This window comes from Loxodonta africana, chromosome 9 (genome assembly GCF_030014295.1).
Source record: "Loxodonta africana isolate mLoxAfr1 chromosome 9, mLoxAfr1.hap2, whole genome shotgun sequence".
Taxonomy (NCBI): Eukaryota; Metazoa; Chordata; class Mammalia; order Proboscidea; family Elephantidae; genus Loxodonta; species Loxodonta africana.
The window spans coordinates 45,162,831-45,187,698 of record NC_087350.1 but is presented as its reverse complement, the minus strand read 5'-3'; the positions used below and the strand labels follow the sequence as shown (position 1 = coordinate 45,187,698).

The 24,868-nt window shown below is 54.6% G+C and overlaps 1 protein-coding gene across 1 annotated transcript in view; it reads left to right on the top strand.

Moving 5' to 3' along the window:
- The window catches only part of HMCN2 (hemicentin 2), a 160,315-nt gene that overhangs the window by 111,402 nt on the left and 24,045 nt on the right, over window positions 1-24,868 (top strand). The window contains exons 57-82 of the mRNA XM_064291328.1: window positions 560-656; window positions 1,494-1,655; window positions 1,817-1,930; window positions 3,080-3,282; window positions 4,004-4,085; window positions 5,706-5,837; window positions 8,342-8,485; window positions 8,576-8,735; window positions 8,824-8,948; window positions 9,412-9,595; window positions 11,488-11,585; window positions 12,326-12,592; window positions 13,167-13,351; window positions 13,761-13,842; window positions 13,935-14,071; window positions 14,664-14,805; window positions 14,888-15,032; window positions 15,797-15,924; window positions 16,516-16,672; window positions 17,678-17,799; window positions 18,677-18,841; window positions 20,797-20,904; window positions 21,225-21,359; window positions 21,749-21,883; window positions 23,295-23,485; window positions 23,932-24,145. Coding sequence (XP_064147398.1) covers window positions 560-656; window positions 1,494-1,655; window positions 1,817-1,930; window positions 3,080-3,282; window positions 4,004-4,085; window positions 5,706-5,837; window positions 8,342-8,485; window positions 8,576-8,735; window positions 8,824-8,948; window positions 9,412-9,595; window positions 11,488-11,585; window positions 12,326-12,592; window positions 13,167-13,351; window positions 13,761-13,842; window positions 13,935-14,071; window positions 14,664-14,805; window positions 14,888-15,032; window positions 15,797-15,924; window positions 16,516-16,672; window positions 17,678-17,799; window positions 18,677-18,841; window positions 20,797-20,904; window positions 21,225-21,359; window positions 21,749-21,883; window positions 23,295-23,485; window positions 23,932-24,145 — 3,814 coding nt within the window. The remainder of the gene's footprint in view (window positions 1-559; window positions 657-1,493; window positions 1,656-1,816; window positions 1,931-3,079; window positions 3,283-4,003; window positions 4,086-5,705; window positions 5,838-8,341; window positions 8,486-8,575; window positions 8,736-8,823; window positions 8,949-9,411; window positions 9,596-11,487; window positions 11,586-12,325; window positions 12,593-13,166; window positions 13,352-13,760; window positions 13,843-13,934; window positions 14,072-14,663; window positions 14,806-14,887; window positions 15,033-15,796; window positions 15,925-16,515; window positions 16,673-17,677; window positions 17,800-18,676; window positions 18,842-20,796; window positions 20,905-21,224; window positions 21,360-21,748; window positions 21,884-23,294; window positions 23,486-23,931; window positions 24,146-24,868) is intronic.

Genomic DNA, 24,868 nt, shown 5'->3' with positions numbered 1-24,868 from the left:
ACAGGCCTACACACAGCGCCTGAAAGTTCAGGCAACCCCTGGAAAAAAAGAATGAACATGCATGTTACTCCTAGAGCCCAGCGTGGCACGGAGCATCCTTCTTTGGGAAGCCCATCTGCCACAGGGCTGTGTCCAGCCTTGGTGCCTCAGGCTGTACGTGGCACCCTCAGCCACCCAGTATCCAGCACACAGAAGTGAATGGGGTCCCTGGAGCCCAGCACATCACAGAGCTGGCCTCCACAGGGTTGGGGGAGACAGTAGTCAATACCTAGTTTGCTGCAGAGATACAGCGCCAACCTCATCACTCCCTCCCCAACCAAAAGTCCCACAAAGGGCTAGATGGATAGCAGTCTGCTGTGCCCATCAACGGGGCATCGTCAGTCCTGCTCCTGGTCTCCATAAGCTGCCTGCTGCCCATTATGCCTGCTAGGGGTGGGAGGGAGCCCTCATAGTAGTTCCTGAAGTGGCAGGCTTCAGGAGCCCCAGAGGAGCCTCTGGCTCTGCCCGGAGCTGTCTGGCCTGTGGCATCTCCCAGGCACCATCTCCCTGTACCCCACAGGTTTTCACTGCAGAGGTGGCTGATGCTGCCACCTACATGTGTGTGGCTGAGAACCAGGCGGGCTCTGCAGAGAAGCTCTTTACCCTCAGGGTCCAAGGTGAGCTGGGATGAGCAGGCCCCCAGCTGAGGTGAGGCTGGTGTGCTGGGCCTGTGGTCCCCCTTGCTCCGGCTTTGCCACAGAGCAGCACTGCGTGTCAGCCATGCCAGGCTGGGGCAGACAGGTGCAGACACAATATCTCGTTCTGGCTCAAGGGCACCATCTGGGTGCTTCTGATATCCTGGGCTTAGATCCCAGCCTGGCACCAGCTGCACCCTGGGACAGAGAGCACTTGGGCGGCCTTGACTGCTAGTGGGGCAACCCTAGGTGATTTTAAGTACCTTTGGAGGCAGCTGGGAAACAGCTCTCCTGAGGCCTTAGAGCACTTAATAAGCACTTGCTTGTAGCTGGCACAGGTCTGGGCACGTTCCCTGTGCTGACTTCTTCCAGCAGAGCTATGAAGTTAGCCTGGTTTTCCGGCTGTGGAAGCAGACTCAGAGAGGTCACATGGGTGGGGAGTTACACTGCCCCCGGAATCTGTGCCCTGAGCTCCTGCAGTCTTGTGACACACTCAGTGCCTCAGTGGTCGTGAGTTCTGCCTCCAGGTGTGGTTGGCCACTGCAGCCTTGGGGAGGGAGGGTGACAATGCTGAGCACACAAGGTCTTGAACTCAAAGTTCACTTCATATTTTGGCTCTCCCACTGACCAGCTGTGTGGCCTTGGGAAAGCGACTCTCCTTCTACGAGCCTGTTTTCTCATCTGTAAGACAGTTATAATACGTAGAGGCTTCTGCATAGGGTTGTTTGAAAATGTGTGGAGGGGATGGGCTCTCTGCCTTCCTACTGGTGTGCATTCTCACTCACGTGTCTTTCTTTATCCTGATGGCCATGGGGACAGTCCCACCAAGAATCACAGGCTCGACCTCAGAGAAGGTCACTACCATCCTCAATAGCAGCGTCTCCCTCCCTTGTGATGTCCATGCTCATCCGAGCCCTGAGGTCACTTGGTACAAGGATGGCCGGGCCCTCTCCCTGGGCGAAGAGGCCTTCCTCCTGCCTGGTGGGTAAACTGAGGCTTCAGCCCAGCCTGTGTGGGGAGCCAGCATTGCTTTCCCAAATCTGGGGCCAGACTGTGAGCCTGGGAGGGATTTAGGATTGGGGGAATAAGTCTGGGGGCTGGGACCAGTTTGCTGGTGCGAGAGGCTGGGCTCCCCTTTGCAGGCACCCACACACTGCAGCTGGCACGAGCACAGCCATCAGACTCCGGGGCGTACATGTGTGAAGCCCTCAATGCCGCTGGCCAAGACCAGAAGCTGGTGCAGCTTAGTGTGCTGGGTACGTTTCCTGTCAGTCCCCCTACCTGCACTGTCCCCGGCTCGCTCAATCAGCCCTCTGCCCTAAGCCTTCAGCCACTTGTGTAGCACAACCAGGAGAGGGACAGCCAACATCGGGTGAGGCTGAGACACCTCATGCCCTCTCCCAGGGACAGTGTCCAGGTGGCACTGTCTTGCACGGTGGTTAAGATCATGGGCTCTAGAATTGGACACACCTGGGTTTGGAGCTCAGCTGTGCATGTACTTGCTCTGTGACCTTGGGCTTGTTTGTTGAGCCCAGCCAACTCCGCTCTACTAGTCGTGGCTGCTTGGGCTGCATGGCTACATCTTGGCTGAGCAGGAGAGAGTGTTGGGATTGATTAGTGATGTCTGCCCTGGCACAGGATAAGGACCCTTCTCTGAGCTTCAGATTTCTCATCTGTAAGGTGGCACCTGGTATAAGGACTAAATGATGGTGTGCGTAGTGCTTAGCCCAGTGCCTGGTGTGCAGTAAGCTCTGTTGACGGTGAAGTTGAGGAGGAGCAGGATGACAAACCCCTAAGAGCTTGGCCCAGGAAGGGGCCTTTCCCAAGCCTGTTTGGTCACCAGACTCTGGGCATGGAGACTGTTGCAGGGCTAGTGGTCTTTGGAATCCTTTGGGGAAAAGCTGGTCCAAGGTGTCATGGGTCAGGACTCCCTGGAAAGTGCTTTATAGCCCTGGGGCTTGTTCATTTGTTTGGCATGTTCACCTATTATACTCCAGGTGCCACGCCAAGTCCTGAGGGCTCATAGCTGAGGGTGGGGGCGTCTACATTGGTAATTACTACACGCGGGAGGAGTTGATTTGCTGAAGGGACAGGGACTCTGGGGCCCCTGTGGAGGGCTCTAATCCAGGTAGGAAAGAGCCCAGGAGAGACATCAGAGCATCTCAACCCATGTAGGAGGCTGAGGCCCATAGAGGGCAGGAGCCTTTCTCAGGTCACCCAGCATGTCCTTGTGTGACTGACCTGGATTCTCTCACTCTGAATCCCCTGTGTCTGTGCCAACCCCTGGGGTTCAGGTCTTCTGTCTGACCCTCGTAGGCATCTGTAGACTGCTTTCCTGTGGCTGGGGCCAGGGAGTTCTAGGGGGAGGACACAGCACCTTACTCTGCTCCATCTCCTGTCCTCAGTTCCCCCCACCTTTAGGCAGGCTCCCAGCGGCCCCCAGGACACAGTTGTGGTGCGGGCTGGGGACAAAGCTGTCTTGAGTTGTGAGACAGACTCAGTCCCTGAGCCTGCTGTGACCTGGTACAAAGACGGGCAGCCCCTGGTCCTGGCACAGCGGACCCAGGCTCTGCTGCGTGGGCAGAGGCTGGAGATCCTGGACGCCCAGGTGAGCAGTCTGGGAGACATGGGAGGCTGTGGGTGGCTGCGAGAGAATTGTTCCCCAGCTCTGATGAGCCTGGGGGTGGGTGGGTGGGCAGGGGGTCGAGGCTGCTGCCTTCTCAGCCTGCAAAACCATAAACCGAGAGTGGGGGTTAGACATGGGGGGAGAGCACAGGGCTCCACCTCGCTCTACACTGACTCACAGAGTGACTGTGAGCAGACCCCTTCCACGCTCCTTGCCTCAGTTTCCTCATTTGTTAGAAAATATATATAGGATCTAGAAACGTTTTGCAGACCCTTCTGGTTGTGACAGGCTGTGTCCCTCTGGGACTCTGTTCTGTCCTCCTTCCCCGGTACGGATTAGACACGCTGAAGTGTATGTTGGTTGACTATCTGTTGGCCTTCTGGAAATCCATCCTGGGCCCCTCCCTCCTGGCCCAGCTGCATCCCCACAGCGAGGAGGCTTGGCTGACACACAGGCCCAGAGGAGGGCAGGAGTCTGCAGCCTGTGTGCAGAGCTGTCTGCCCTCCTCCTGCCTGTCCACCTTTTCCTCAAGGCTCTTGTAAAAGGCCAGTAGGTCTCACCTCCCTTTGGCTTCCTAGGCAGGACCAGCCTATTTGGGGAGTTGCTACTCTTGAAGTTTTTGGGGCCTGGATGTTTTGGGGGAGTCCTAGTGCCCCCTAGGTACCCCCATGCACATACTCACTATGGGCTCTCTCTGCCCCAGGTGTCAGATAAAGGTCTGTACAGCTGCAAAGTAAGCAGTGCGGCTGGGGAGGCCATGCGGGCATTCATCCTCACCATCCAGGGTAAGCTGAGCATTTAGCGTGTGGGGCCAGACTTGTGGCATTTCCATAGAACCCCGAGCATCACACAGGGGCTGCCAAGGATAAGAATGGCAATACCTGGAAGGAGGGGTGCTGCCGAGTGGTTAACGAGATGAGATCTAGAATTAAAAGTGCTAGGACCCAAATACGGCTCTGCCACCAGCTTGCTTTGTGGGGCTTAGTAGAGTCACTTTGTCCCTCTGAGCCTCAGGTTTATCCTCCATAAAAGGGGGCTAAAACAGCAGTTGCCTGCTGGGTACATAGGAAACACTTAATCCAATGGGACTGCCATAACTGTCTCTAAAAAGTGCTGGGCACAGGGCCTGGTGTGGCAACAAGGCACTGGGACAAAGGAGCCCTCAGAGAATAGACACTTGGGAGGCCTGGGGCCATGTCATCTCCACTCTTGAAGCTTAGGGGGATCATCCCATCAGCCCAAGGACAGAACATGGATGGCATTTGATTGGATATATGGCTTGAGCTGTGGGGAGGGGAAGCCTGTTTGAGCTGTCTAGGGAAGCAAGGGATGGAGGCCTGGCCATATTCTTGGCGTCAGATGTTGTGTTAGTCAGAGTATAGACTAAGCTGTGTAACAGAGAATCCCCAAAATACAGTGAATTAAGTGAAAGAGAAGTTTATCTCTCTCATCTAAAAGCCCAGAGATGCATGTCTAGGCTAGTGGGGTAGCTTAGCTCCATGTAGTGATTCAGGGACCCACGTTCCTTCCATCTTGTTGATCCCCCATCCTCTAGGGTATTGTCCCTGTTCATGTGGCTGAAGCTGGGACATGTCACATCCTGTCCCAGCCTATAACAAACAGATAAGAGCAGCAGTGAAGGGCGAGCATTTTTACCTTAAGCAAGTGATGCCAAAGTTGTATCGTCCCTTCCATTGGTGAGAACCTCATCAGCTGGCCACAGCAGGCTGCAAAGAAGATTGGGAAATGTAATATCTACTTTAGCAATCTTGTGCTCAGCTAAAACTCTGCTGTGGAAGATGGGAAGAGCAGGTTGGGGGACAGCAGCTATCTGCCACACATCGCAAAGTCAGTAGCCTCCCTACTAGATGAGCAGTGGGTAAATCCAATACTGAGCCAGATTGAGTAAAATTGTTAGAAATGACTGATACCAGGCTTACTGCTCAAAGGCTACAGCCCCTTCTCTTGGTGGTTACTTTGAGGAATGGTGGAAAGTGGGGAATATATTGTCCCTAAGGGCAGAGACCATTTATTGTGCCCAGCCGACTCTGTTCCACTGGCAGTAGCCACCTGGGGCACATGGCTACATTCTGGCTGAGCAGGAGTGTTGGAATCAATTAGCGATGTCTGGCCCTGGCATAGGATGAGGACTGCTGATGCATCAGCCATGCATTGACCATCCTTGGTCTAAGTAGCCTCTTCCTGGGCTCTACTTTGTAACAGCCAGCTACTGGTCCTATTTACATCTGTGAACAAAACAATCCATGTCTCCATCAACAGCAGAGCATAAAATGTGAACTCTTAACTATAGGAAAGGGCTCCTCAGGCATCCCTGATCTGTCTGAAAGGAAGGAAAATAGGGGAAGATTCTCAAGATCCTGGGAATCTGGGTTCTTTTCCTGCAGTGCCCCCAAAGTTTGAGAACCCCAAGATGGAGAAAGTGAGCCAGGTGGCTGGGAGCCCCGTGGTCCTGACCTGTGATGTGACTGGAGTCCCCACACCCACTGTTACGTGGCTGAAGGACAGAATGCCTGTTGGTGAGTATGTTGTGTCTCCCTTATCTTTTTAGTGTAAAATATCCCTTTATATAATGAAAGGACAATGAAAGCAGAAGAAGATTGTTGGTTGTTAAATGTTCTTGGCAGAATAAAATGCTGGCAGCGCAGTGTGGGTTCCACCCAGCCCCCACTTTGTCTTTTAACATTATTGGCTGTTGAAATCCAAATGTTCATCGGAAACTGCTCCTGTGGGGTCCTGATGTCTTCAGTCAGCTCTCAGGAGGCACAAGACGTGGACTCTGAATTGTGCAGGGTGGGTGCTAAGGGCCTGACACCAAGCTTGCCCCAGAAACAACTCCTTCTCTGGTGACTCAGCTCTGTCTGGGCCTCACCTTTGGTTGCCAGCCCCATCCAGACCTTTGCCCTTGTCCTGCCCCCATCATCCGGTCTGCAGATCCCCTGTCCTGTCAGGTGGTAAACATCTCTGACGCCAGCTCTCCACCCCACAGCCTCCTCCTGTTCTGACCACCACTATCCTCCTCCCTCCCCTCTAGTGAAGCCAGCACCCCACCCCCACTGGTCTACTGGGCCCACTCTCCTGCCCTCCAATCCAGGAACTGCACGCTGGCCAAGGGATCTGAAAGTGCACCTTTGGGTGGCTCATTCGTCTGTTGACCATCCTTTCACTGCTCTAGCCCTCAGAGCCGTGGCCCCGGGGGACCCTGCACTGCCGACCCACCTCTCCCCACCCACGTTCCCTGATCCAGCCAGACCCTACTACTCCTGGCTCCTTACACGCTCCCTGTGTTCTCTCTCTCTCTCTGTATTCTGTATAACAGCTTTATTGAGATATAATTCACGTACCATCCAATAACCCATTTCAAGTATACAATTTGATGGTTTTTAATATTTTCACAGAGTTGTGCAATCATTGCTACAATTCATTTAAGAATATTTCACAACCACAGAAAGAAACCTCATACCCGTTCGCCACTTCCCATTTCCCCCAAACCTCCCAGCCCTGGGCAACCACCGATCTACTTTGTCTCTATGGATTTAGAGATTCCGGACAATCCGTATAAATGCAGTCATACAGCATGTAACCTTCTGTGACTGACTGCTTTCACTCAGCATTGTGTTTTCAGGGTTTGTCTATGTTGTAGCATTTATCAGAGCTTCATTCCTTTTATTCCCGAATGCTATTCTGTTGTGTGGATAGACCACGTTTTATTAATCCATTCATCAATTTTGTTCGGGTTGTGTCCACTTCTTGACTGTTAGGAGTAACGCTGCTAGGAGCCTGTGTGTACAAGTGTCTGTGTGGACAAATGTTCTCAGTTCTCCTGAGTATGTACCTAGAGGTGGAACTGCTGGGTGCCCTGTTCTCTCTTGCTTTTAGACCTTTGCACATGCTGTTCCCCTGGCTGGAATACCCACCCCGACCCTGATCACCTCCACTTTCACGGGCTAAATCCTGTTCATTTTCGACTCTCAACTGAGACTCACCTCTTCAGAAGCTTTCCCTGCCTCCCTTGCCCCAAGGTCCCTGGGCCCCATTAGGGGATTCACAGGGCTTGTCCCACTGGGCTGTGCTTGTTCACTGTCTGTCTCCTCTGATACATTTTGAGCCTCTTGAGGACAGGGGGAAACCCTGGTGGCATAGTGGTTAAGTGGTGCAGCTGCTAACCAAGAGGTCAGCAGTTTGAATCCGCCAGGCGCTCCTTTGGAAATTCTATGGGGCAGTTCTAATCTGTCCTATAGGGTCGCTGTGAGTCAGAATTGACTTGACGGCAGTGGGTTTAGTTTTAGGTTTTGAGGACAGGGACAGTGTCTTATTCATCTTTGATTCCCAAGCTCAAGGTTGGGACATATAGTAGGTGCTCGATAAATCTTGTGCTGAAAGCTGGCTGGACAAACAAATATCTGGGGGCAGGTCAGTCAGCCTGGGTTGATGCAGTTAGAGAAGGCCTTGGGGCAGAGGTGGGGCTGGAGAGAATGAAGAGGGGGGCCTCCCAGGCTGGGGTAGGGGCACAGCCTGAGAGAGGCCTGGGGGAGGCCTGAGTGTGACCTGTGTCAGGGTCAGTGAGTGGCTGGTCCACCTTGGTAGGTAGGAGGGAGGTGCAGGGGTGGAGCTGGAGGGAGGGTGGGAGCGCCAGGGCTGGGCTTGAGAGTCAACAGGAAGAGGAGTAAGTGTTTAGGTTCTTGGACACTAAAGGGAATTGGGTGCCTTGGGAAGAAGTGTCCTCAATGGAAGAAAGTACAGTGAGGTTTTAAGGAACAGAGCAATCAAAGGAGCCCAGGCCGCAGAAGGTTATGATGTATACAGGAAGGAAACCCTGCCCCACTCTGGGCATCAGTTTCCCTCTGAGCCCAAAAAGGGGTGGGCGATTTGAGAGTTCCCAGGGGTCTTTCTGGCTTTGTGAGTGTGAGGGATGGTGATCCTCTCAGGGAGCCATGTGACTTCTGTGTCTGTGCCCAGTGGTGGCACACTGGGTAGTAGGCCCCATGCAGCTGCAAGCCTGGCATGTCCTTCTTCCACACAGAGAGCAGTGTGGTCCAGGGTGTAGTCTCCCGTGGGGGCCGCCTCCAGCTGAGTCGCCTGCAGCCAGCCCAGGGCGGCACCTACACGTGCGTGGCTGAGAATGCTGAGGCTGAGGCTCGCAAAGACTTCCTGGTGGCTGTGCTGGGTAGGTCTTTGTCCTGCGTCTCCCTCCTGGGCCCTCCCCCATGCCAGCCCTTACTGCTGCCCCGGGCCTCACCCAAGCCCCCCACCACAGTGGCCCCCCGGATCCAGAGCTCGGGCATTGCTCAGGAGCACAGCGTCTTAGAGGGTCAGGAGGTACGGCTGGACTGTGAGGCCGAGGGGCAGCCACCGCCAGACGTGGTCTGGCTGAAGGACGGTGGCCCGCTGGACCAGGGCGTGGGCCCCCATCTCCGGTAAGGCCAAGCCTGTGCGCTCCCCCTGCAGGTGGCAGAGCCCCCAGACCCTCAAATACCTACCCTCGGCTTTCCCTCCCTGTGGCAGGTTCTACCTGGATGGCAACTCCCTGGTGCTGAAGGGTCTGAGGGCCTCAGACTCCGGCGCCTATACCTGCGTGGTCCACAACCCCGCCGGGGAGGATGGCAGACTGCACACTGTGAACGTGCTGGGTGAGGAAACCTGGGGGCTAGACACAGAGAGCAGTCCCCACCATCCCAGGCCTCCAGCAGTCTGGCCAACATGGGGGCCTACAGTGGGGACATCTGGGAAGATGAGAGCAGGGCTGGGCTGTGAGAGACCTAGCTTCAGGGCCTAGCTCTGCCCTTACTGTGCAACCCAGGCCACTGATCAGACCTCTCTGGGCCTCTGTCCTCTGTCCCTCATCCACAAACTAGAGACACAACCACTCCAGCCCTAAGGCGGCAGGGGAAAGTTGGGGGATGAATGGAATGAAGAGAGCCACACGGTGAGGCCGCCACCCCTTACAGTGGCCCTCATTCCTCACGTGGGGTGCATGTGACTCTAAGAATCCCTGGCCATGATGGTTGCTTGTAGTGGAATTCCAGGTATTGGCCCCATCTCCTGCCCCCCAGATCCCTCATGGTTTCTTCCTGTCCTCTCCACCCTCCCCAGTCCCTCCCACCATCGAGCAGGGAGTAGGCAGTACAGGGAACCTGGTGAGCAGGCTTGGCGAGCTGGTGACCATGGCGTGCCCTGTCCGGGGCTCACCACCCATCCATGTGAGCTGGCTGAAGGATGGCCTGCCCCTCCCGCTGTCCCAGCGCACGTACCTCCACGGCTCTGGCCGCACCCTCAGGTACGGGAGCGGCTCCCCATCACGGATCGCAGGCCCCAGTAACACCCTTCAGGCATCTTGGTTTTTAAACATGTCTGAATGGTTTTGGGAATAAAAATAATATAGATGGATAGAAGCTTATGATGGAGAGAGTGAGAGGACCCCAGCCCCAGATGAAACTCCACTGAGGCTCAGAAATGAAGGGACCAACCACCCTCGGGTACTCACACAGTCCAGTGGGGGAGACAGACTCAGAATCCGGTCGTGACACCTGGTGGCCCTTGACTCAGCCTGGCCCCCAGGGCAGAGGAAATCAGGGAAGGCTTCCTGGAAGAAGGCACCCGAGGAAAGTCTTCATGCATTCAAAGACACTTATGGTATGTTTAGTGTTCCAGGAACAAGGATAGAGCAGTGAGCAAGACAAAGTCCCTGCCCCTGCAAGCTTCAGGGGGTAGGGGACAGGTGTGTGTGTGTGTGTGTGCGTGCGTGCGTGCGTGTGGAAAACAGACAGATGTAAGAACGAAACATCAGGAGGGATATATGCTCTGAAGAAGAATGAAGCAGGGTGAGGGAATGGAAGGTAGCTGTGGAGAGTGCTTTTTTAGGGTATCAGGGTGACATCTGAAGTGAGACCTGGAGGTGAGAGAAGGGGGCAAGTAGATTTGGGGGAGAAGAGCATCCAGACGGAGCAAACAGCTTATAGGGGTCCTGAGGTGGGGATGTGCCCAGTGTGTTCAAGGAGCAGAGTGAGGGTGGAAGACAGTGGGGGGAGGCCAGCGGCTGTAGGACCTTGCAAGTCCCTGGAAAGACTTGTGGGTTCTCCTCAGGACAGATGGAAAGCCGTGGGGGTTGTAGCATAAGAGCGCCACGATCTGACTTAGGTTCCTCAAGGACACTTTTGGCTGCTGTGTGGACAAAGACTGTGGGGCAAGGGCAGAAGCAGGAGATGGGGCGGTTACAGGCTGCTGCAACCATCCGGGAGAGGCAGGATGTGGCCTGGGCCAGGGAAGGGGTTTATGAAGAGCTGAGAATGAGAAGATTCAAGGATGACGCCAAAGTTTTTCTCCCAAGGAACTGGAAGGTTGGGGTTCATGTTTTCTGAGATGGGACCACAGGGGGAAGAGCAGACTGAGAGGGGACGTTCTAGAGCTCAGCTTTGAAAATACAGGTTTGAGAGGCTCTTAGAAGGGACTTCTGGCCAATAGTTTGAGGGGCTCTGAGACAGGAGATGCAAGAGACAGTTGGCTATTCCATGGCAGAGTTCGGGGAGATGGACATTTGGGGATTGTCAGTGAACAGGTGGTATTAGAAGCTGAGACTGGTTGTAACCCCCAGGGTGAGTGTGGATGACAGCCTTGGCTGCCAGCTTAGGACAAGTCTCAAAAGAGAAGGGCCAAGGAAGAAGGTGGAGCAGGAGCAAATGAGGAGTAGGAGGAGGTGGGGGAGGGTGTGCGGTTGCAGGAGCCACGTGGAGATAGCAATTCAGGGAGGAAGAGACCAAGGACCAAACGAGACAAGGCTTGAGAATTGACCAGTGACCTTGGCAACATAGCGGTTAATCGTGATCTTGACAAAAGAAATTTAGGAGGACCAGTTCGGGCAAGAGCCTGACTGGAGTGGGTTCTCGAGAAAGTGGGAGGACAGAAAGTGGAGACAACTCTTGTAGAGTCCTGAAGACAAAGAGGCAGGCTGTCCTCACGGCAGGACCACTGGAGGCCTAGAGACCTGAGAAGCTTCCAGAATTTGGGAATCAGGAAATCTGGTATGGAGCCAGATGAGGTCAGATGGCAGCAGGGCCAGGCCCGGGAAGAGGAGTTTGGGGCTTTACTGTGGGGGCACTGGACTTGCTCAGGCTCCCGTGTTAAGGCATGTCCACTGAGCCTGCCTCTCTCTTGATCCCCTTGGGTGTTCAGGATTTTCCAGGTGCAGTTGGCAGATTCGGGCATCTTCACCTGCGTGGCCGCAAGTCCAGCTGGCGTGGCCGACAGGAACTTCACCTTGCAGGTCCACGGTATGGAGGAAGGGGTGGAGTATGCAGGTCCTTTGGCCTCGAAGGGTGAGAATCAAGACCCTTGGCCCCTCTGCTAGTCTTGGTTGAAGGAAGGGCCAGACTTCGTGGGTATCAAGGCAGGACCAACATGGGGACCGGCTTTCGATGGATTCAGTTGTTCATTCATTCATCTCACGGTGGTTATTGGATGCTCTGGTAAGCCTGGGACTAGCCAGGCACTGGGGTGCAGCTGCGTGCTGCAGCGGCCCCTGCCCACAGGAGGTCAGTGTGGGAAGCAGTAAAGCGACAATTGCAGTCGTGGGGAAAGTAGAGGATACTGAGGAGTCCCTGTGTGGTGCAGATGATTTACGTGCTCAACTGCTGAATGAAAAGTTGGAGGTTCAAGTCCACTTAGAGGCGCCTCGGAAGAAAGCCCTGTCAATCTAGTTCCAAAAACCCAGCCATTGAAAACCCTATGAATCACAGTCCTACTCTGCCACACATGAGGCTGCCATGAGTCGACTCCATGGCGACTGGTTAGAGGATGCTGAGGGAGCACAGAGGAGGGCATTCACCTGGCCTCAGAGGTTCAGGGAAGGCTTCCTGGAGGAGGTGAGGTCTAAATCCAGAATTGAAGATAAGAAGGAATTGTCCAGGAGAAGGGCTTTCTGACCAATAAGAACAACCTGTGGAAGAGTCCAGAGGTGAGGGCCCCCTGGCATGGAATAAAATGACTCCTGCCCACCTCTTTGCCTCCACAGTGCCCCCTGTCCTGGAGCCCATGGAGTTCCAGAAAGACGTGGCAGTGGTCCGTGGCTCCTCAGTGGTCCTCCCCTGTGAGGCCCGGGGCAGCCCCCTGCCTCTCGTGTCATGGATGAAGGATGGGGAGCCCTTGTTTCCCCAGAGCCTCGAGCAGGGGCCTGGCTTGGAGCTGGAGACAGTGGGGCCTGGTGACTCAGGGACCTACTCCTGCGTGGCCACGAGTGAGGCAGGTGAAGCAAGGAGGCATTTCCAGCTGACAGTGATGGGTGAGTCATCTTCCCTGGCAGCGGGCATGGTGGAGAGGATGGAGAGGGAAGTGAGGCCCTCAGAGGCTTGGGGATGCTGCCTGGGAGCAGGGCTTAGGAAACCGGCTGGGTCCACATGGATTGCTAACCTTGACCAAAGGGGCGTGGGCGGCAGGGATGTCTTATTCTCTTGGGGCTGTGAACCTCGGTCTGGTCCACCAAACCCTGATGGCATAAACAAGAATAAGAGCCACCGAAATCTAGGGACAGAGCCCTAAGTGTCAAGCAATAATTTTGTGAATGTTGTGCTATGCTGGAAAAATTCACACGAACTGTGCCTTCCCTCCACACTGCACCCTTGCTGGTTTGCAACACCACTGCTTGTTGCTTGCCTTTGAGGGTCAGTGCTGCTTCCGGAAGATGGGCCATGCTTTCTGATGTTTTCAGTACCCTCCAATAGACCGCTCACCTGCCTGTCGATGGCCCTGTCTGCTGTCAGGTCCTGGCAGGCAGGGAGTAGCAGGGAGATGAGCCCCAGCTCCCAGGCCCTTTGTGTGACTCCAACCCCTGACTAAGGCGGGGGCGTTTCTTGCAGATCCTCCCCACATCAAGGATTCAGACCAGACTGCAGAGCTGTTGCTGACCTCTGGCACCCCCTTGGAGCTCCTGTGTGATGCCCAGGGCAACCCCCCACCCAACATCACGTGGCATAAGGACGGACAGGCCCTGAGCAGACCAGAGAACAGAGCCGGGCGGGTGCTCCGGGTCAAGGGTGTGCAGGTGCCTGCTGTGGGATGGGCCTGAGGGGAGGGGAAGGGGCCTTCTTTGTGCCCAGCCCTGTGCAGGTGTTAGGATGTGGAGACGACTCACGTGGGCCATGCTCTCGGGGACCTCCCAGCCAGGTCAGAGCCAAGGCTGATGTACAAACCAGATAACTGCCCATCCAGGGAGCCCTGGGGGCAGGGGAGGGCTGGCAAAGTCAGGGAGGACTTTCTGGAAGAGGCAGGCCTTGCCCTAGTTGCTGAAGCAAGGGTGAGTTGGAGGTAGAGAAGGAACATTCCAGAGAAGGGGAATGGGTTGGCTGGGATAGCAGTATGGGGGAGTGAGCAGGCATGTGTAGGAAGGAAACCAGGTTGGAAGGTGGGCAGGCAGGGGCCAGAGACAGGTGCTAACTCCGCTCTGTCCCCAGGTGAGCAATGCTGGGCTGTACACTTGCCTGGCCAAGAACCCTGCTGGTGAAGTCGAGAAGAGCTTCCGGGTCAGAGTTCAAGGTAGGGGGTGCAGAGGCTGGGGCAGAGTTGGGAGGCAGGACATAGCGTACAGGGGAGAATCCATCTCTCCTGTCCTCTCTGCCCCTGCCCAGCCCCTCCAAGTGTTATTGGACCTCAAGGTTCCCGCTTTGTGGTTGGTCTGGCCCCAGGGCAGCTGGTCCTGGAGTGCTCAGTGGAGGCCCAGCCAGCTCCCGAGATCGAGTGGCACCGAGACGGTGTCCTGTTGCAGGTGGGTGCCAGGCTGGGGACCTTGGAACTCTGCCTTCTGTGCCTCTCAGGCTCCAGACACTGACCAGACTAGATCCAGAGTGCTGAGGGCACCCTTTGCATATTGCTCTCCTATCTGCATTCTCCCACCCCATTATTTTTGTCATCTCCATTTCATGGGTGGGAACACTGAGGCAAGGCTGGGATTTGCACCAGGGCTTCTTCCCATTGCACCTTCCAGCTGCACTTGGAGGCTGTGTGACTTGGGCCAGTTTCTTAGTTTTTTGAGCTCTTCCCGCAACACCACTTGGCTGCCGTGTATCCAAGGACTGCAGGGTCTTGCAATGGGAGCTCCAGCTCCTTATCTGAGCATCAGTCCGCTCTGCAACACCCCGGACAGGCAGAGCTCCACGACAGGCTGCTTAGTCCCTCCCAGAGCAGCCCTTTTCCCCAGAGGCTTCTCAGCCAGGTGTCAAGTCAGGGGCTCCAGGCCAGCTCGGAATGAGGCAGAGGCCGCTGTTGGTTCCTTGGTCTTCCTTGCCTATCATTGGCAGAAGGGCCTGGGGCCTGGCACAGAGCTGACAATGGTCTCTCTGCCCCGTGGGGCTCTGCAGGCAGATGCCCACACACAGTTCCTGGAGCGGGGCAGGTTCCTCCAGCTGCAGGCCCTGAGCATTGCTGACGCTGGCGACTATAGCTGCATAGCACGCAATGCTGCGGGCAGCACCAGTGTGGCCTTCCACGTGGACATTCACAGTGAGTGTGCCCCGCCCCTGCCCTGCCTACCCCCAGGACCCCCACAGGCTCCCAGCACCTGCTTCCTCTGCTCCTCCTCCAGTGACGCCCACCATCCGGCCGGGGCCACCCACAGTGAATGCCTCAGTGAACCACACAGCCCTGCTGGCCTGCCAGGTGGATGGAGTGCCCCAGCCCCTCGTGAGCTGGCAAAAGGATGGGGACCCCCTGGATCTTGGGAACCCAAGGTGGGAGCTAGAAGGGGGAGAGCACTGGGGAGGGTCTGAGGTGCCACTCTGGGCATAAACAAAAACCCATTTAGGCATTTGGAGCAGGACATTGACTGTATTATCAGAACATAGGGTGTCATCAAAACATAGGGACAGACAGGTCCACTGATTGAGGGTGTGGAGATGCTGTCTGCTTCTGTGTGTGTGTGAGCTTCATGCCTCTCTCCTCTCAGACCAGTTTTCACACCTTGCTCTGTGCACATGGCAGAGATGTGCCCAGGTTTAGAGTTCCTCAGTTCACCCAGCCTGCAGAGCCTAGTGAGGTATTGTGAATCCCAATTCCAAATTTCCAGGGCATAGAATTCCATTGGCCCAGTCTTAGTGACGAGTCCATCCCCAATCCAATCAACTGTGGCCAAGGGCAGGATTACACAGTGCAGAGCTGGCTGTGGGCCTGGCCTTTGGGAAGGGGTAGTTCTCAAAAAGAGGGAAGCTACCTCTCCCTGCTGACTCTATGGGAGAGGGTGGGCTCAGGCAGGAACATGGGAGGCCCTAAGCAGCTCCTCTCTCACCCTTTCTGATGCTTGGTTGGGTGTGGGGAGCTGTGACCCTCTGACCTTTGCCTCATGGACTCAGGTCTCTGACTCCTGAGTTACACCCTCTTACTGGGAAAGCTGGGAGTGAGGAGGAAGGTTTTGCTGGAGACACCACCAGGGGTCCAGCCCCTCACAGAGCCCAGGTGGGTCTGCCAGTCTCCATGGCAATCCCATCCTCCTTTCCAGATTGGAGATTCTGCCTGAGGGTTCCCTGAGGATCCAGCCGGTCCTGGCCCAGGACACTGGCCACTACCTCTGCCTGGCATCCAACTCTGCTGGCTCTGATCGGCAAGGCCGTGACCTCCAGGTCTTTGGTAGGTGAATGAGGAAAGGTCTGTTCCCTGCCTTCAGCATCCAGCCCCATCTAGACTGTGTCCTGCTTGGCTTCTGGGCCACCCCGGATGTCCAGAGCCGAGAGCAGTGATCTCCAAATATTTTCGATGGTGAAGCCCATTAGTAAAAAGTTTTGAGCATGTACATATAATTTTCATGCATGTATTACATGTATTTACCACTGTATTATTACCTTAAATATGTTGTAAGGCATGCACAAAAAAGTAAGAATTTGAAAGGATAAGACTAAACATCACTGTTATCCAATGCTCTAATCTCTTCCCACTTCAATGGACACTTTGGTTGAGGCCACTCTGGGGGCCCTGGCTTTGGGGGCCGATGGGGCCAGTGGAGCTCTAGAGGTCTTATTCAAGGAGGGATGACTTAGGGGACACCAGCCTCAATCATAAGGAAAAGCCCCAGATGCCCCAGTTTCAGGAGCCTGTTGGAAGTTTTCCCTCTGGCCCACTCTCCTCTTTCTTCCCTGGGGATGGGTTGAGGGTAGTAGCCAGGGCTCTTCTGCTGCCACCCCCATCCTGCGCCCTGTTACTTGATGACTTCCCTCTCCCCAGAGCCTCCGGCCATAGCCCCTGGCCCCTCCAACCTGACCCTGATCGCCCACACCCAGGCCTCACTGCCTTGTGAGGCCAGTGGCTCCCCCAAGCCCCTCGCGGTCTGGCGGAAGGATGGACAGAAGTTGGACTTCCGCCTGCAGCAGGACACCTACTGGTAACACGCTGGTCCCTCCAATAGTTCCAGGTGATGCAAAGGTGGGGAAGAGTATGCCTATCTCACTGAGGAAGAGCCTGGCCTGAAATTGAGGCTGGGATGTGCTTGAGGTCTCACCAAAAACACCAAACCTGTTGCCATCTAATCAACCCTACAGGACAGAGTAGAGCTGCCCCATAGGATTTCCAAGGCTGTAAATCTTTACAGTGCAGACTGCCACATCTTTTTCTTGGGGAGCAGCTGTTGGTTTGAACCACAAACCTTTCGGTTAATGGCTGGGCTCCTTAACCACTGCGCCTAACCATTGCACCAGCTGGGCCCCTTCACCAAAGCCCAGACCAGCACTTATATCCCGACCTTGAGGCCAGAAGGGTCTTTACACTAAGATGGACAACTGGCAGTAGGTGGGAGCATTTGGGACATACAACCAAAGAGAAAAATGTATGGCCTTTAAAACACTGACAGTCACTATTTGTTCAAAAAGGACTCAAGGTAGTGCTGGCTGATCCTGGACACATGACTTCTATGGGATTCTCAGTCTCGCCATTTTCTCAAGTGCAGCCGATTGTTAAATATCAGTGGGAGCATTAAAGGAGCTGATTCACCAGTTACTTTCAGCAAATGTTTACTGTGTTAGGTGCTGGGTCTAAAGCAGGTGCTCAACAAACAGGAGCTGTTGTAATTAGAGGTTTGAATTTGGTTATGATTGTAAAAGTGATCATAGACAGTTATTGTAGAAAACGTGCAGGGTTAGAGAAAAACACAGGGATGAAAACAAAAATCACCCTCAACCCCAGCAGCTAGAGTTAACTACTGCTGATCTTTGCGGGGTAGAAACTTCTAGAAGAAACTTGTACCGTAAGGGCCAGGGTCTAGATGCAGGGAGGGGAAATGGTCATGAGACCCCCACATCCGACCGTCCTGGCAGGGAGGCCATGGTGGTTATACCAGGTTGGCCTGGCTATTCACTTGGCAGTCAACCATCTATCCATCTGTCTCTCCCAGGCTCCTGCCCTCCAATGCCCTGCTCCTCATAGACCCCAGCCCCCGGGACTCAGGCCAGTTTGAGTGTGTGGTGAGCAATGAGATGGGTGAGGCCCGCAGGATCTACCAGGTGACTGTTCACGGTGAGTGGGAGGTGGGCGAGGAAACCTGGGGTGGGGTGGGGGGAAGCACCTTCCTTTTCTCGGGTACTCTCTCTGCCTGCAGGGGCTTGTGCTGGTTTCCCCTCGGCCTTTCTGCTTCATAGGCCACCTCCTCCAGGAAGCACTCTCTTATCCCAGCTCACCCACACTGACACAACCCCAACTCCAGCATAGTTCCTGGCTTGCAGGAGTGGCCCCTCCCAATCCAGAACTTTCTAAACCCTAATCGGACTTTGTCATCAACCAAGTTAAAATCCCTCCCACCATGGCTGCCCACTGCCCCCAGAACCGAGTCCAAAGTTTCACCACAGCCACAAGGTCCTTCATGGTCCAGCCCTGCTGCCCCCAACCCCTCAGCTTCAGCTTGCCCCACAGCTGGCGTTACTCTGGGATCCAGTCACGCTGCTTAGCTTATTGTTCCTCACCTGGAGCCTTCACACATGCTGTTCCCTCTGCCGGGAACACTCTTCCCTTCACCCTTCACCCAGCCAACACCTGCTTGCCCTTCAGATCTCAGCTTAAGTTCCACTTCCCCCAGGAGACTTCTCTAGCTTGCCCCTCTCCAAGCTGGATTGCTCCCACAAAGCCCCCTTCTCTTGTGAAACACTCCCTCCTGTGAAGTGACAGGGCCAGTGTCTCTACAGAAAGCTCTTTGGGACTGTATTGCTTCCCCCAACAAATATATTCGCTGAGTGAGTGAACGTGACTTCCCCTCTGTTGCACATCCCTCCCTGAGCCTCAGTCACTGATGGTTCATTTTGTGCGTTAGTTTCCATTCCTAGTTAGCACCCTCCGGTCCTTGTGGCTGTGTGTCCCCAGTGGACCTCAGCAGGAACTCAGGCCTTATCTTGCATTTCAGTGCCTCCCACCATTGCCGATGACCAGACAGACTTCACCGTGACCAAGATGGCACCCGTGGTCCTCACGTGCCACAGCACGGGCATCCCAACCCCAGTTGTGTCCTGGAGCAAAGCAGGCACCCAGCTGGGGATGCGAGGGAGTGGCTATCGTGTCTCACCTGTGGGTAAGTAAGGGTGAACCACAGAGAGATGCTGCTAAGGGAGATCAGGAGACCTGGGCAGAGAACGTGAAAGGAGCTGGTTGGGGTCACATGGTGAGGCAAAATGGAAATTTTGGCCTGGTTCTGCCATTCTTTTGCTGTGTTACTTTGGGAACTTCATTGCCCTTTCTGGGCCTCAGTATCCCCTTCATGCACTACAGTTTTGAGATCCGTCAGTGGCTCCCTGATGCTAGGTGGCCTATCAGAGCTGTTTCACAGCAAAATGAGAAAAATAATAACAACATACAGCATTTTCATAAAGCTAGGCTTTTTTTTCTTTTTTATTTATTTATTGTGCTTTAAGTTAAAGTTTGCAAATCAAGTCAGTCTCTTATATAAAAAGTTATATACACCTTGCTATCTACTCCTAGCTGCTCTCCCACTAATGAGACAGCATATTCCTCCTCTCCACCCTATATTCCCTGTGTTCATTGAACCAGCTCCTGTCCCTGTCTGCCTTCTCATCTCGCCTCCAGACAGGAGTTATCCAGAGTCTCATGTGTCTACTTGAGCCAAGAAGCTCACTCCTCACGACTACCATTTTCTGTCTCACAGTCCAGTCCAATTCGTGTCTGAAGAGTTGGCTTGGGGACTGGTTCCAGTCTTGAGCTAACAAAGGGTCTGGGGCCCATGACCTTCAGGGTCCCTCTAGTCTCAGTCAGACCATAAAGTCTGGTCTTTTTACAAGAATTTGAGGTCTGCATCCTGCTCCATCAGGGATTCTCTGTTGTGTTCCCTATCAGGGCAGTGATCGGTAGTAGCCGGGCACCATCTAGTTCTTCTGGTCTCAGGCTGATGTAGTCTCTGGTTTATGTGGCCCTTTCTGTCTCTTGGGCTCATCTTTACCATATGTCTTTGGTCTTCTTCATTCTCCTTTGCTCCAGGTACGTTGAGACCAATTGATGCATCTTGGATGGCCACTTGCTAGCATTTAAGACTCCAGACACCTCTCACCAAAGTGGGATGCAGAACGTCATAAAGCTAGTCTTATCCAATTAGAAGGATTGTCCTTTATTCTGAAATGATGCTCTTCTTAAATTTTTTGAGTTGAAAACTCCTTTGTTTTATGAAGCTAGGGTAGTCGTGGATGGTGGTTTTTTTCCTAATGTCCTTGCTTGTCAAAATAAAAAGTTGGCAACTTTATGGGGATTCTTAAATTAAATTGATTTATTAGTTGGTTAGTGGAATCCTAATGTCTGGAAACCACTGGCTAGATCTGTAGTTTTCAAACTCTTGTGAAGCTATAGAGCCCTTCCTTCTAACAGCCTGTTATAGGAAATCCCAGCTTATAAAACAAGCTGTGCTTTCAGTTACAACTGGGTGGGGATGTGTGGGTGGTCCCAAGTTCAGTGGGCCTCCTTTCCTCGCCCACCCCAGCAGGCTTTCAGGGGTCCACAGAGGATGACTTAGAAACCACACGACTGCTGAGATATAGTCTGTAGTCTAGGAAGGTTAAGGTGATGTTCATTGAGTACCCAAGGCTGAGGGGAGGGAAAGAGGTGGCAGTAATCAGAGGAGGCTTCCTGGAGGAGGAGAGTTCTGAGCAGAACGTGATGAGGAGAGAAGGGCAAGGGCTGGTGGAACTGTGGGTGGGCCAGGGCAGACCCTAAAACACCACAGCCAGAAGGATTTCAGAAACCATCTTATCTGATTCCTCATTCAACACATGGGGAAACTGAGGCCCAGAGAATGAAAGGGACTTGTTTATGGTTATGCCCCGGGCAGGGAGAATTGCAGGCCTAGAACCCGGGTTCCCACCCTGTCTCATACCCAGTGCTATTTACACATGGGCGGGGGAGGCAGGTTAATTGGCCTGGAGTAGACACCAGGGTAGGGTGGGTAAGAAGCCGTCCACTCCCTCACTGGGCACATCTGCCCCAGTCTCCTCAATCCTCTCCATACCTGGTTCCCATCCACAGGTGCCCTGGAGATCAGACAGGCCCTCCCTATCCATGCTGGCCGCTACACCTGCACAGCCCGCAACTCTGCTGGTGTGGCCCACAAGCACGTGGTCCTCAACGTGCAAGGTAAGGGTCCCTGGGCAAGAGAGCCCTTGGGGCAGTGGAGCAGGTGGCAAGGTAGAAGCAGGTGCAGCTAGAGGACTGGGGATGAAGGTGAGGATCCTGGGGCTCCAGATGCCTAGACCTGCCTCTAAGCTGACTCCCTGATGGAATTCATTGGGAGAAAAGAATGTTTCCGCTTGCCAGATCCTGCCACCTCCTTGGGGAGGTTTCCAGAACACCCTGGTCCCTTTAGAGGCCTCTCTCTGCACTGCTCAGAGGCCACCTGGTTGGAGGGAACTGGGTACTAAGGTGTCCCAGGGACCTCTGCCTCTGATCTTTTGCAGCCTCCCCAGTGGTGAAGCCATTGCCCAGCATAGTTCAAGTGGTGGCGGGGGAGGAGGTGGTGCTGCCTTGTGAGGCCTTGGGCATCCCCCGGCCAAGCATCACCTGGCAGAAGGAGGGGCTCAGCATCCCTGCAGGTGAGTCTCCATGGCAGCCAGCAGGGGAAGGGGAGAGAATGGTGCAGGCTTGGGCATCCTCCCTCCTGCCCAGGACACTCGGCAGTCCTGCTGAGAGCTTCCAGAAAACCCCTGCCCTGCCACATGCACGACCCCTCCTCTGCTCCCTGCCCTGGCTTTACCCCCACCCCTTTCCCTTCACCTTTCACCACCCCAGAACCTGAATTCCATCTGGGCACTCGGAGATCGAGTTGGGAGGTTGGGGCGAGGGGTGGCCCACTGCACTCTCAGCCAGGCTACTCCACTCACTCACCCTGTTGACCACAGCAAGTCACCTTGGCTGCCTGATCAGACAGAACAATCCAAGCTGCCCCAGCCCCCAGTCCCTGATTTTCTCCCACCACATTCAGGAGCAAATACCCAGATCCTCCCCAGTGGACAGCTACGGATTATCCATGCCAGCACAGAGGATGCTGGGAACTATTTCTGCATCGCCCAGAACAGTGCAGGGAGCGCCATGGGGAAAACGCGGCTGGTGGTGCAAGGTGGGCTTGAGAGAGGGGCTGAGGTGGCCCTCAGTAACTGACAGCTCCTGAGAGCTTTTTCCTCTGATGGAGCGGGGTTAGGGCTGACTAGATCAGGGCATGCCCCAGTAGCCCCCCAACCCAAGCACTGCTTGTGGGTATACATAGAAGGAATTGAGGGAAAACACCCTCTCTCATCTGGCCCCCAAAATCTGGCTTCTGACAATAAATTCTGGTCCCCACTGCCTTCTCTCTGGCCCCTCCCGTGACACCCCTCATTAATTTTGACTATCCAGTGTCAATAGACACTTCTGTCCCTTTTGTTGCACAAACACAAAATTAAATGTGCTGTTCCCTTAGTTTGAATAATCATGGTCTCCAAAGATGAAGGAGACATAATTGACCAGAATTCTGCAAAATATCCCGGGAATGTTCAGTACAGATCAGTCTGTGCTTTGATCCAGGCGGCAGCTGTGCCTGCGGCTGCTGGGTGTCACTGGGGTTGACTCTGCCGTCACACTCCAACTTTGGCTGTGAACTCAGAGGGGCTCCTGGCTCCATACCAGCTCCCCGAGGCTCCTTGGCTAGTGTGTCCTTTTCCCTGTGACTTGGAGCATTGCTGCTGGTCACCAGACAACCCAGATCCCAGGCCTGTCCAGCCAGTGGCCTTCACTCTGCCCCCAGCATCACTCCTCCCCAGGGGAGGAAGGTGCATGGGCTTGGTGACAACTGTCCTGCTTTTGGCCCTGGGGGTTGTCCGACAGGAGGAGTCTATGCCCAAGTGGAGCCTGAGCCTGAGTCAGCGTGTGTGTGTGCGCGCGCACACGTGTGTGTGCCCAAGTGCCACGGGGTCACCCTGCCACAGTATCTTAGTTACCTTGTGCTGCCATAACAGGAATACCACAAGTGCGTGGCTTTAAAGAACAGTTCTGGAGGCTACAAACCCAAATCAGGGTTTTGACCGTGTCATTTCCTTCCTTGTTGACGGCTCTGGGTGTCCCTTAGTTCCTGGTCTCATAGTCAGTCCTCACTTGGCATCTGTCTTCTCCTGTGTGTGTGTCTCTGTGTACGTTCTGCTTTTTATAATTCAGAAGTGATTAGATTTAGAAAGCATCCGGCTCAGGTATGATTGAATTAGCATAACAAAGAAAACCCTATTTCCAAAGAGGATCACATCTACAGGTATAGGGGCTAGGATTCCAACCCACCTTTTGGGGGGACACAATCCAATCCATAACATAAAGCTTCACCAAACTCTAGAGAATCCTGAACTCATCCAGGCCACAGGTGATGACCTGTGGGCCAGAGAGTTTGTAGGGACAGCAAATGGGGATGGAGGAAGGGGCTGGGGGATTGTGCCAAATGCCATGGACCCTGGGGCAGGGGCAGCCCAGCCAGGGTTCAGCCCTTGTGGACCTTCTCTCCCCCCTAGTCCCACCCATGATCGAGACTGGCCTCCCTGACCTGTCTGCCACTGAAGGTTCCCACGCCTTCTTGCCCTGCACGGCCAGGGGCAATCCCGAGCCCAGCATCACTTGGGAGAAGGACGGTCAGCCCGTGTCTGGAGCTGAGGGCAAGTTCGCCATCCAGCCTTCTGGGGAGCTGCTGGTGAAGAACTTGGAGGTGAGGGCCCTGCCGTTGGGGAATAATTGTAGCAATGACAGGAACAGACATCGGCTGAGCACCCACTGTTTCTCATGTTCTGTGCTGAGCCCCATGTAGTCTTTTAATACCCAAAACCTTGGGAGATAGATGTTATCATCCCCACATACAGATAAGGAAACCAAGGTTCAGAGTGTACCTAGTATTCTCAAGACAAGTTGTGGCCAAGAGGCAGAACAAAGATTTGAACCTGGTCCTCCATAGCTGGCTCCTGGTGGGGAGGAGGGAGCCTAGGCCTAGGGGTAGGTGAAGTCTTTGTGTCCCCAAAGTACACTTGGTTATTCTCAAACCACCCTGACTTTGGATGTCCTCCCCAGTCTCAGTCACTTTGGGGAGTGAGTTCTGAGGGCCTTCTGGCCCAGGCCAGGGGCCCAGTGCGCGGGCTGACCTCTCCCCTCTGCCCATAGAGCCAGGACGCTGGCACCTACACCTGCACAGCCCAGAACGCTGTGGGCCGTGCCCGCCGCCGCGTGCACCTCACCATTCTGGCGCTGCCCGTATTCACCACTCTGCCTGGGGACCGCAGCCTACGCCTGGGGGAGAGACTGTGGCTTCGGTGTGCGGCCCGGGGCAGTCCCACCCCCCGCATTGGCTGGACCTTCAACGACCAGCCGGTCACAGGTCTAGGCCTGCTTGGGGTGGGTGGGAGGGCTCCCAGGGCCCTGGGGGCTCAAGGAGGGGCGGACAGGTGGGGAAACCCTACCTAGTGGAGGCAAAGAGGGTGCTGGTTAGTCCTATGGGTTCTGGGTCTCCAGACTTGGCTCTGTGGGGGGAGCAGGGGATGTCAAGGCAAGCCCATCAGTGGCCACCCTGCCCCAGCCACACTTCAGAGCAGGCGAGAAGTCACCTACGAAGAAGTCTTACCCTGAAGACCTCGGGGCCAGGTGCAGAGGCTTGGTCTTCAAACCTCTTCCCCTGGGGGGTGCTCTCTTTCCACCTGGGACCTAGGAGATGTTCAGAAAGGCACAGAACCCTCAGGGTTCATCCTACGTGCTTAATAAGCATCTGCCGAACTGATGAATCACAAAGGCAAAACGACCCTTCCCTACATTAGAATATGACATCAGGAGCTCAGCCCCTCCGCAAATGCCCCATCAGTGATGGCATTTGTCCCTACTCCTCTTGTAAAAGTAACGTCTAATCCATGACAAAAACTGTTTTAAAGTGCATTAATAGATTCCATCTGCACACAAACCACTGTGATGTTTAGTATATGCCATATGTTAATAGGTGCCCTGAAGACCTGCCCTTGACCCCTCATCAAAGTCGCTGTGTGTACCTGAAAATGAGAAAAGACGGTCCATTTGTCACATCCTCAAATATGGCCTGTGCCTCCCACGAACG